This window comes from Pelophylax lessonae, assembly GCF_965119305.1.
Source record: "Pelophylax lessonae genome assembly, chromosome: 3".
In the NCBI taxonomy this organism is placed as follows: domain Eukaryota; kingdom Metazoa; phylum Chordata; class Amphibia; order Anura; family Ranidae; genus Pelophylax; species Pelophylax lessonae.
This window is the reverse complement of record NC_138770.1, coordinates 308,374,840-308,387,458: the sequence shown is the minus strand read 5'-3', so window position 1 is coordinate 308,387,458 and position 12,619 is coordinate 308,374,840. Positions and strand designations below refer to the sequence as shown.

General features: G+C 41.0%; 1 protein-coding gene across 1 annotated transcript in view; it reads left to right on the top strand.

Moving 5' to 3' along the window:
- CHRND (cholinergic receptor nicotinic delta subunit) overlaps nucleotides 1-12,619 on the top strand; it is a gene marked incomplete at its 3' end in the record, with an annotated part of 128,664 nt that overhangs the window by 16,141 nt on the left and 99,904 nt on the right. Inside the window, exons 2-5 of the mRNA XM_082250878.1 lie at nucleotides 2,093-2,238; nucleotides 8,122-8,166; nucleotides 8,630-8,739; nucleotides 12,212-12,367. Coding sequence (XP_082107004.1) covers nucleotides 2,093-2,238; nucleotides 8,122-8,166; nucleotides 8,630-8,739; nucleotides 12,212-12,367 — 457 coding nt within the window. The remainder of the gene's footprint in view (nucleotides 1-2,092; nucleotides 2,239-8,121; nucleotides 8,167-8,629; nucleotides 8,740-12,211; nucleotides 12,368-12,619) is intronic.

Below are 12,619 nucleotides of genomic sequence, written 5' to 3'. Positions count from 1 at the left end.
CACCCTGGTTTAAACTCCTCCTCCTTCCTGTGCTTGATCTACATCAGTGTAATACAGGGGCAGGGAGGCTCTCTCTGCATCCTGACACAGCCCGACCTGTCCCTCAGCTCCTTTGGATGGAAAATCTATCTGAGCAGCCTGGAAACAATATTAAAAAAACAAAAAAACACACAAGTTCTCCCATATCAAGTAGCCTTAATTTGCCACCCAGGGGTGGAGGGAAGAGAGGAGCACTAATTTGAACCACCAATATAAGGGGGACTCTAGAGCTGGAACAAAGGGACTAATAATCAAGCGCTTTAATCAGATACTGCTCTGGTAATGTAAGCATTATGAAAGTAACACCTCAAGTGCTGGTACTGTGTTAAAGTACTATCAACTAGGGATGATCGAACGGTTCGGGTCGACCATCGGTTCGACCCGAACATTGACTGTTAGAAATTCGGCCGAATTTCGAACTTTTTGCTGAAAAAGTTTGGAATTCGGCAACCAGAACCGACCAAAATGCAATGGGACAGGAACTGGGCTTTAAAAGCCTGTGATTGGACCAGAACCATCAGTAAAAGCCAATTGAGGGGGCAGGAGGATGCTAGGAATGTGATTGGAGTGACTAGGGGGTCCAGAGGCCAATCAGTAGTGAATACGCCCCCCAGTATATAAGATAGCCCTGCCAAATCTCTAGCACTGTAATATAGGGATGTGGAAGAGAGTGGAAGCAGTTCTGTTACTCCTGATTCAAAGTGTCATTTAGCAATTATTAGTGTGAGGAAAGGTATATCTAGTGTAGTTAGGGTACTATATATCACTATAGTTAGATTTAATAATCTAGTTTCTGTAGGGAAAGTGTTAAGTGTCAGGGGACTGTAGTGTAGTGTAGGGTTAACTGACTCTGACTGCTATGGCAGGGTGACCAAACCCTTCCATTTCAGGGTGACCGCCATAGAAAGCCATAGAAAAAAGATTGTTTCTATTAGAATTGCAATAGAACAGGATAGTGGCTTCGCTCCTTTCACACCTGGCCGTTTTGTTGCAGGCATTTTATTGGGCTTTTTTGTGGACGTGTTTGGAGGCAGGCATGACATCTGAACTTCTGTGTAGGGGTATATATACACACACACGTATGTATATATACACATACACATATATAGGTGTGAAAGTAGCAGAACCCTATGGCTGCGCTAATGAAATTATTAACAGCCATAGGACTTCGCTCCTATCACACCTGTTATATGTGTGTATGTGTATAAATACATATAAGTGTATAAGTGTGTGTGTATATATACCCCTATACAGAAGTTCAGATGTCATGCCTGCCTCCAAACTTGTCCACAAAAAAGCCCTATAAACGCCTGTAACAAAAAGCCGGGAAGCCACTATCCTGTTCTACTGCAAATCTAATACAAACAAACTTTTTTTATCTGGTTCTGGATATGCTGCAGAGCTGAAACTTCACAGGTACACTTTTTAGACCCCCAGACACTAAATCCAAAGAAATCTAATTTTTTTTTTTTTCAATAATTTTTTCAATAATTGGCTCTCTATTTTTAAGAACTTTTTTTCTGTGATTAATAGTCCCTGGGGCATGACCCAGAACTCTAGGCACTTTTTAGGGGCATTTATTGGGTTTTAGGGCTTCAAAATGGTGTTTTTTGATTACCGAAGTTCGGGTCCCATTGATTTCAATGGGGTTCTGAAATCCGGACCGAACTTTCGGGAAGTTCGGGTGTTCTGGTCGAACCGAACTTTTCAAAAGTTCGATCATTCCTACTGTCAACATTGTTGAGAACTGTTGTAACCGAGTGGCCTGTGTTAACAAGACTCTTATGCCAAATTATTTGGGACTCTTAAGTAACCACCTTGCCGCTGCCATCCACATGTTATTTATTACTTCTAATTTCCGAATAATAACGGTGCCTCTTTACTTGATCTCTGTGTGCCTTTACTCAATCTTGGGTACCAATCAACTGGCCCTGCCCTCAAAGTGGTTAAACTTTTTTTGATTCCAGTCCACCCTCCCCCTCATGTTATAGGAAATAGAGTAACATTACAATCTTCTTTTCCACTTTTAACTGTCTACCTTTGTCCTTCTCAGTTTTTTCTGCTCTAAGTGAAGAGGAACAACTATTAAAATATTTGTTTGAAGAAAAGGGTTACAGAAAGGATCTGCGGCCAGTGGACCATCCAGACGAAACAGTAGATGTATACATTGCATTAACACTTTCCAATCTCATCTCACTGGTATGTCTATTTTCTTTCCATATAACCTGGCCAGATACTGTGCTCTCTGCTATATAGAATGAGTACTGCCCAGCTTCAGGGCATTGCTATCATTGCTACAAAGTTAAGGCCCGTACACACAATAAGAAAATCTGAAGGGAAAATTTGCTCAATGACCAATCTGTCGATTTTCGGATTGTTAGTATGGTGCTTTCGACAGTCGACTCCGACTTTTCGGCTGACAAAATCCTGATGTGCAGGCTATATAATTTTTGTCGTCCGTAATACAACGTCCGATTTTTGTCTCATTAGTACAGATTTCGACGGAAAAAAATCTTAAGCGCAAGACTAGGCATGCTCAGAGATGAAAGAACACATACAAAACAATCCAGCACATGACATCACTTCTGAAGTAGAATTCTGTCGTACGGGAAAATTTGGATGAAAATAACCTCTTCACTTTCCACATCAGACTAGCATGCCACAAAAAACGGATGACAGATCGTTCGATAATCTGATCGTGTGTACGGGGCTTTAGTGGCATAGCTTCAATAGCTAGATCAAGATACTTACTGCAAAATAGACAACCATTGCAAGGATCACTAATTAATAATACATTTTTTACTGTGCGTAGTAGTAAGCAAATTATAGATCTCCCTGTAAGAAAATGGTGGGTAATAAAACAAATAATAATTTGGTCATTAAATAATAAATATCAGTATCACTGTTACTGTTCAGTAGCGTTAGGTCAGCAATGAAACACACATCAAAAACTGTAAGCCAGAGAGAGGGCACCCCAAGAGATGTAATTGTGAGGTTCCACTATGCAGAAGAAAAGATGAGAGTTATGGAAAGGGCCCGGAAACGTCCTTGGATTGTTCTTGAAGGATGAACCTACAGCTATATGCCGATTTGTCGGCTGATACTATGGCAAGAAGGAGACTTCCTAAACTCCTGACAGACCTGCTGCGGGCTTCCAATATGTCCTATCAGTGGGGTTTTCTGGCCTGCCTTAAAGTAAAAAAAGAGGGCCGCACAGCGATTCTGAGATTTCCGGGAGATCTGGGAAAATTCTGCAACAAATTATACTTACCACTGCCGGCTTTGCGGGAGATGAGGTTATCTCCTGTCCTTCTCCCCTCTGCACCCCTCCCTCCCCTCTACTGCCGCCTCCTCTTTTCCTCGTTGGGATGGCGGTGGGGGGGGGGGAGCTGGGGGGATGTTGCTCCAGTGGGTAGGGTGGGGTTAGACTGCCAGAGTTGTTGCCTCATAGGAAGGTATGGTTGGGAGGTGGCTCATGGAGGTAGGTCACCAGGTCCATACAAGGAACAAGATCTGAACATCTAATAGAACATCAACTAGAACATCCCTCAAAGATTTGACTATTTTGCCTATTATACTCTCTGACTATGCCCCAGTGATGACCCAGCTAGACATCTCAACGGTAGCACCTAGAGAAAGGGCCTGGAAATTGAATGAGTCTCTCATCCAAGACCCCAAAATATTAGAGAATGTGGAAAGGGAACTGGAGAGCTTTTCCGTTATTAACGATACACCAGAAATCCCACGGGCTACTTTATAGGAAACGCATAAGGCTTATATAAGGGGGATATTGATAAGCATTGGGACACAAATAAAGAGGGAAAAGAAGGAGAGGAAGAATCAGTTACTAAGGGAAATTAATATTTTATAACAACAGGCTAGATTCAATGGCATCCCAGAGCAGGGAGAATTAATTGAGAAGAGAGGTGAACTAACGGCGCTAATGGAGTATGAAACAGAAAATGCATTTCATATAGTGATGAAAGAAAAATATCAATGGGGAAAAGGGCTCGCAAAACCAGTAAAGGAGAAAAAAATGCATCCTATATTTTTAAAAGTGGAAGTCGACCCAGAATACTAGGTCAGGGGGCTCTCCCGAAGAGAGACCCCCCAGAGGCAGAGGAGGAAGAAACCCGAGGGCCCCACAACCTCCCCCTAGACTTCAGGGTAAAACCAATGACTCACACCCTACAATTTGTGAAAACACACACAAAAGTGACAAAAGTGAGGCATGCCTTCTCTATATCCTATAGTAAAACAACAGGATAGTGTAAATGTTCTCGATAGATTTGTTAGTACCCCTAGAAAAAGTTATAAATAATTGGATCATACTGATATTTCAAACTATTTCCTGTAAACAGTATCACTCATGTATTCAATTTTGTAATCAGCCAGTCAGCCTATTTAACTTTTTAGTGGATTGAGGTTAAAACAAATGTTAATGCCTGAATGCAATTTTGCAACTTTTAATACAATTTTGCAATTTATTGTATTGGTAAAACTGTATGTATCATCACAACTACTTTTTTATTTTTTTGTATCAAAGGAAAACTGGCCCAAAATAGTAAAAAAAAATTGGCTGTATATTTCTTGCTATTACCATAATTTACCACCAAAGAATAACCCAAAATAAATTATTCTGCTCCTGTTAGTAGCGATATCACACATGTGTACATCATTTGTTCATTTGTTGTTTGTACCTGTAGGGCCCAGGAACCCAGGAACAATGGTGCACATTTTTCTTTTTTTTCTTTACCCAACCTAAAACACACAAACACTAATTTAAAAAAAATCCTACCAAAAATATACTGACCTTAACCTTTGACCCTGACCTTTGACTCTTGTCTTGACTCTAACACTAACCTTGGCACTGACTCATATCTAACCTTGATCTAGCTATTTTTTTTTTTTTTTTACACACTTTGGGTTGTTTATTTCTTCCTCTCCTGCAAGGAAAGGAAGATATGGGTGTATCTTCCTCTCCATTTAGAAGAAGAAGTAAACACAGGGGCCAGGCTTCACAGTGACTGATCACTATGATAACCAATCAATGGTTATCACAGATATCAGGTGACTCGGAACTGAGAGTACTGGGTGCAGATCGGTAATACGAGACCTGGAGCTCTTGGTGAGCGTGATGTGCGGGGCACTCCCAGCACAAAGATTACAAAGAGGTATGCAAATATGCAGCCTCCCATAAAAAAAGCCCAGTTTAGTGAGGCCACATATATATATATATATATATATATATATATATATATATATATATATACATACATACCATTGCCAGAAAGGGGTTAAATGGAGAAAAGTCACTCTGCTGTTTGATATCATTGTGTGCACCATACTAAACATGGACCCGTGAAAGCAATAGAAAGAACTGTCTGAGGAGATCAGATAGAAAATTGTTGAGCAGCATGTCAAAGGTAAAGGCTTTGAGACCATCTCCAAGCAGCTTAATGTTCCCATGACTACAGCCGCAAATATTATTAAGATGTTTAAGGTCCATTTGAGTGTAGCCAACCTCCCTAAATGTGATGGCATGGGGAGAATCAACTCCAAATTGCACAGAAGGATAGTGTGAACGGTGGATACAGAGCCAAGGAAAACTTTTAATGAGACACAAGCTGAACTCAAAGTCAAGGCACATATTACACCATTCATTATATATTGAGGGACAACGGGCTCAAAGGAAAAAGACCCAGGAAAAACATACAATTGAAAATGCTAAAATGCATATTGATAAGCCGCAAAGCTTCTGGGAGAATGTACTTTTAACAGATGAGACATGACTGGAGCTTTTTTGGCATGTCACATCAGCTCTATGTTCAAAGACAAAAAGTGAAGCTTACAAAGAAAACAGTGCACCCACTTTGGGTCGGTATTGTTTTAAGGCTGCTTTGCTGCATCTGACACAGGGTGTCTTGAATCTCTGTAGGGCACAATGAATTCTAGCACTAAACATACTGCCCTTGTCAGAGGACTCTGTTCAACGTCAATGGTGCTCCAACAGGATATAGACCCCAAACACATAGCTATAAGCACCCAAAAATGTCTTACAACAAAATATTGGACTGTTCTAAAGTTCCTTCTAATAGCCTTAAAGCTATAGTAAACCGCTTAAAAAAAAAAAATAGTCGGTATCACATACTAGCACACTATATAATACTTACCTTAGAACAAAACCCTGCCAGTGGCACCAAGTTTCCGCTGAGAGGGCTACCATGTTCCCCCGGCCTTTCTTCCGGGTCTGCGGGCTTCAGCGCTGTGAGTGGAAGGAGCCGCAATGACGTTAGCGCTGGAGCCCTCAGCTCAGAGTGCATGCACCCCTGACATCAGCGGCTGCATGCAGGGTGAATATCTCCTAAATGGTGCACGTTTGGGAGATATTAATTTTACTTATAGGTAAGTCTTACCTGTAGGTATAAATAACAAAACGGGTTTTTAAACCGCTTTGATCTAAATCCTATTGAACATCTATGGAAGAAGCTGATACATGCAGTCTGGAGAAGGCATCAATCATACCTTAGACAGCAGGAGCAGTTTACAAAAGAAGAATGGACCAAACTACTCATTAGCAGGTGCAGTAATCTCACTGAGAGTTACAGAATTTGCTGAATGTGATTGTCTTTAAAAGTTGAATAACAAAATATTAGGTAATGGGTTGTTTGTCATTTTTTGTCCATGACATTTTCATTTGTTTTATAATTTAAAATATGCAGTTGAATCAAAAATCAAAATGTGTTTTTTTTTTTTAATTACATATACTTGTAGCACGCTCCTAGGTAGGTGCTAGGTAAAACCTATCTGTGCCGCTTATCAGGAGGGTCTGATCTGTTAGTTTAGCCTGTCACATGTTTACAAGTGTGATTCACTGGGTCTGAGGGAGTGTCCCCACTGCAGCCAGTGAGGGAGCTCATTGGACAGTGGAGGAAACACTCTGTTTTATGTCAGTTCCAGTGGGAGGGCATTCCTTCAATGCATCCTGGGATTGGACATAAATAGGAGGGGAGCATGTGACAGGGTGTCTTTGGGTGGGAAGCCAGGTCCCAGGAGGAGGGTGACGGCTGTCTCTCCTCCTGCAGAGTGAGGAAGGTGGTCCAGGCAGTCGGCCTAAGGGGACCAGGGGATGAGCCTGTGCTGCAGAAGTATCCAGTGTGCTGACCAAGTGGAGCTGCTGGGCAGAATACTTCTGGAAAAACAGTATTGTGAGTACTCAAGCATCTGCCCAGTGGTCTGCCTAAGAGAAGGGACCACTCCAGTGGGGTCAAGGGGATCCAGAGGTCAGCTAACCCAGAGTGATACGGTAAAGGGGGTGCCAAGTTGTTAAACCCTGAAGATTAGAGGGTAAAGGGGGTGCCAGGAAGGGCCCTGAAGTTGCTCAGCAGTACAGTCTTCTATAAAGGACAGTTACCTCAGGAAAGGAGTGCCTTAGGAAGCTAAAAGGACTCTTTCACAGTCAAAGGTGAAATACAGTGGGCGCCCTAGCCGTGACTAGCTCAATCAGCATTAACCAGCGTCAGTCAGCGTTAACCAGCATCACTCAGCATTTTTTGTACAGTCCCTGCCTTTTTGTGCATAGTTCAGTTATTGGAGTATCCCACTCATCCTATCCAAGTTACAAATAAAACACAAAAACCAAAGAAATTGGACTGGTCCTTGTCTGAGGTAAAATCACTTGGAAACATGTCAGAATGTTCTACTGTTTCTAATGGTAACTCAGGGGAACCCACACACAGGATAGATAGATAGATAGATAGATAGATAGATAGATAGATAGATAGATAGATAGATAGATAGATAGATAGATAGATAGATAGATAGATAGATAGATAGATAGATAGATAGATAGATAGATAGATAGATAGATAGATAGATAGATAGATAGATAGATAGATAGATAGATAGATAGATAGATAGATAGATAGATAGATAGATAGATAGATAGATAGATGATAGATAGATATTGATTAAAATAAGTTTTCATGCAAAGGCAAAGTATTTTTCTGGTAATGTCTCAGCATTTTACATCAGTCACTCAAGCATTATACTTAAGTATATAACAAAATAATTTTATTGCAGAAAGAAGCAGATGAAACCCTCACCACAAATGTCTGGGTTGATCAGGTAAGTTATACTCTATATTTAGTACTAGATTTTTTTCTAATTATGTCTGCGGTCATTATATTGTCCTGAAATATTTACTTATAGAAGATTTATCCACCTTTTAGTTCAATGCATATTGAACAATTAATAAATAGCCCCTGGAGCTCTGTTCACAGAGAGGTGAACACAATATATATAAACTATATACACAACTACACAATGGGGTTGATTTCCTAAAACCGGAAAGTGCAAAATCGTGTGCAGCTCTGCACAAAAACCATTTAGCTTCCAGATTTATTTCTTAAAGCCTAATTGTACAAGTTGAAGTTAGGAGCTGATTGGCTACCGTGCAAAGCTGCTCTGGATTTGCACTCTCCAGTTTTAGTAAATCAATCCCTCGGCGTTACAGCAGTATAGTTTCTGTTGTGTTCTTGCTTTCGATTGTTATGTCATATGTTGGATAATGACTGTATTCTTTAAACAGGGATGGTTTGACAAAAGACTGACATGGAATACGAGTGAATTCTATGACATCAACTTACTTAGAGTTCCTCCTGACATGGTGTGGCAGCCAAATCTTATCCTAGAAAACAAGTAAGAGTGGTCCGCACTAAAAAGTATTGTTACCTAGAAATTACTATTTTATTTTAGTGCAAAATAAAAACGAGCTAGACTGTACCTCTCTGCAATGCATGCTTGATTTCCCAGGTTTTATCAGTTTAAAAGATACTACTGCAGGGACCATGCGCTAGGTCGCTGTGTCCCTCGTCTAAATTTGGTTCTGTTTAGTTCTGTTGGACTGTAGTCAGCCTGAGCTCTAATTGATAGTCCTGATTTGCTCAGGTTTTCCCTATGCTCAGTGTTATTGTTTGCTTCTGTCTGCTATGGGTGATTGTCTCTGGCAATATTGTAAGACAAATATGTGAGGATCACATAACTTGAGTTATGAATACGTATGTCTCCCTGAGCAACCACTAAGAGGATCGCTGTGCATGCTGGAAAGGATATAAATACTTTATTTGGAAATTATCTGCTTGCCTCCCAGACTCTGCCTGGGGAGGTTGTGTTGCTGTGTTTTTGCCTTCCCGGGCCTGCTGCCTGTGGAGGTGTTATGTGCTACAGAGAGGTTCAGGCCTGGATCAAGAAGCTTTCTTCTGTCCTGGTATACTGTATCAATGGGAGTTGAGCAGGAAGGTGATTGCCTGTGTAGCACCCTCCTAGGTAGGTGCTAGTGAGAAAGTATAGTTTTGAGCCCTGTTTGCTTTCCAGAGGGGCTGCAGTTAAATCTATATTGTTCTCTGCCTACCAGAGAGCATGATCTGTTAGTGAGGTCATCTCATTGTCCTCAGTATGCAATTCATTGTGTCTGGAGGAGTGTTTCACACTGGTCCAATAGGGAGGCATGTTGGACAGTGGGAGGAAACCTGACAAATGGATGCATAGGCTTTGATACAGTCCTGGTGATTGGCAGGGGGCAAGTTGTCTCTGTGCACTCTGGGATACTGTATAAAAGCCAGGAGCACATGTGCTGCAAGGTCTTTGGCTGGAGAGGAGAGGGTGGCTGCCTCCTCCTCTGTAGCAGTGGCATGTGGTCGCAGGAAGTCGTCCTGAGGGCCTGAGGAACGGATGAGAGAAGCTGAACCCAGAGGTCCAGGAGAGCTGACTGAGGGGGAGACACTGGAGACCCTAGAAAAATATTATCGTGAATACAGGGGCTCATGACAAGGAGTCTGACCTGAGGAGGGCCACCCCAAGAGTAGGATAGTCAGTGGATTGGTGTCAGCAGTGAGAAAGAGGATACTGAGGTGAGTGTCCTGAAGATATTATTAATTCCTCAAGTCATCTTAGGAAAAAGAATTAAAGCTAAATCCACCTCAGTGGCCAGGTGGATCAACAGCCTGGCTGTACCGAGAGATAGAAGTCCTCCAATATTGTGCATAGTTAATTCGGAGTATCTCACTATTCCATTTCAGTGTTAATTTCGTCGACGAAAACGTTTTCGTCACAATTTTCGCCAACTGCATTTTTACAGTGACTAAAATGAAACGAAAAGTGTAGCACATTTTTGTCAACTGACGAAAACTATGACGAAAATCAAATCCATTTTCGTTAACGAATGAAAATGAAACGAGAAAGTGAGGAAGGGACGTTTACCCAACTTCCGGTTTTCACGGAGCTAAGCCTGCTTCCGCTCCCAGCAAGCAAGCGACTGTGTGCCCCGTGACGTGATGACTGCAAGAGACCAGAGCACTGCAGCACTGTGCATACAGCCATGCCTCTGGAGTCCAGACTCACAAGACAACCACCCACATCCAGAGCAGAGAGCAGAGGACACAGAACACCCTTTGGCACTGAGTGAGTGTGTTACAATTACAGCATACCATCCATTACTGCCTCCCCTCAGACCACTGGCATCCAGGGCACTGTGCATTACAGGCCGCTGAGGCCAGCCTATTCTTCAGACCTGAGACCACCATCCAGCACTGTGCAGCACTGTGCAGCATTACAACAAGCCTCCTCTCTGACCACCGACATCCAGGGCACTGTGCATATTGCAGGCCATCCTTCAGACCTGAGACCACTATCTAGCACTGTGCAGCATTACATACCAGCAGTAGTATATAATGAGTTTTGAAATTGTAGAGAAATGCTTAAATAATACATTACAAATTACAATTGAACTACACCCATTTGATTTTAGATGACTAAAATGAGTTTTAGTCGACTAAAATGTAGGACGTTTTAGTCGACTAAAATGTAGGACGTTTTAGTCGACTAAAATGTAGGACGTTTTAGTCGACTAAAATGTACTGGAGATTTAGTCGACTAAATACGACTAAAACTAAAACACTTGCAGAAGACTAAAATGGGACTAAAACTAAAATGTAATTTTAGTCCTAAGACTAAGACCAAAACTAAATTGAAATTTGCTGCCAAAATTAACACTGTTCCATTCTCCCAACCCTAATTTATAAATAAACACAAAAACAACTACATACCCCTGGACTGCATTGGACGAGCCAAGAAGAAAAAGAGAGAGAGAGAGACTGTGCATGCCAAAGTAGAGCCTTGAATAAGTGATAAGAATAAGTTATAAGTTATAAGTGATAAGAAGTGATAAGAATTGCTCACAGGAAGATACCCTATTCACACCTGTGCATTTTGGAGCTTGAAGCTCAAAGCTCCAAAAGGCTCAACAAGCCAAATCCCATTGTTTCCAATACCCCCCATTCACACGTGGGCATCCCGTTGCTTGTAGCTAGACACCTGTTGCTCAAAGAAGTACATAAGCTACCTTTCAGGTGGAATTTAGTGTTTTGGCCCCATAAGCATTAATGGGAATACCTGAAAATGCTGGAAGTATTTTCAAGCATTTTTCAGGTGTAGGTATTTGTAGCCTATATTAACTGGTCTCCTCCCCCTAGTGCTTTCCATTGGCTAAATAAAAACCCATGAAGCTTGAATACACACGTGACACACTTGTAATATGCTTACAAAAACACTAAAAAAAAACCTGAAAAATGATGGAAAAGCATGACAGGCAACATGGGTGTAGCTTTTCTACCTTGTGGCCATATATGACCCCTCAAACTCTGCTGAAGAATGTTTATGTAGTTTTAGTTGTTGGGAAAACCATATTGCACCTAATGAATTACAAGCATTATTTTATGAAATGTAAATATTGCTGTCAGATGAACAGTTATAAAATCACAAAGGATACTGTTATTATCATTTCATAGTTAAAACTTCCATTATCCTCTTCCAGAAATGAATGGATGATTTCCCTGAGCTGGGTACAGAACCACCATTATCATCAGGACAATGTTTTCTGATGTCTTGAATAGCATTGACACAAGATGCTACATTTTTCTTTGTGTTTGTCACCAGCACATTCCATCTGAGCACATTAAGGAATACATTTTGACAAATGCGATACTACTTACATGCAGTACAAATGTCTGACATTTTATATTTAAATGTGTCATCAGTTTAGTTACTGAAATGTTTATGCAAAGTTTCACAGTTATAAAATGTTGAAAACCAACAAGATTTCTTTTAATTTTAGCAACAACGGTAACTTTGAAGTGGCGTATTACAGCAACGTGCTTATATTTAGCAACGGCTACATCTACTGGCTACCTCCTGCCATATTCCAAACACCGTGCTCCATCAATGTCAACTACTTCCCGTTTGATTGGCAGAACTGCTCTCTGAAATTCAGGTGGTTATAATTGTTCTGTTATGACCAGTTATGTTAGGGGTTCTATTTACTATAGTTCAAAGGAAATATGTAGGGGTTTTAAAGTTTTTTTTAGCTACTTATACATGTGAGTAAGAGCAGCTTAAAGCATCAATCTGGCTAGAACTGATTTTTTTTTAATTGGGTTTTTTGAGATGCTGCAGGGCTAAGCCACCTAACAGTTTCTTATATCTCTCAAGACTCTATTGGTGAGATTGCTGTCCTGAATTTGCA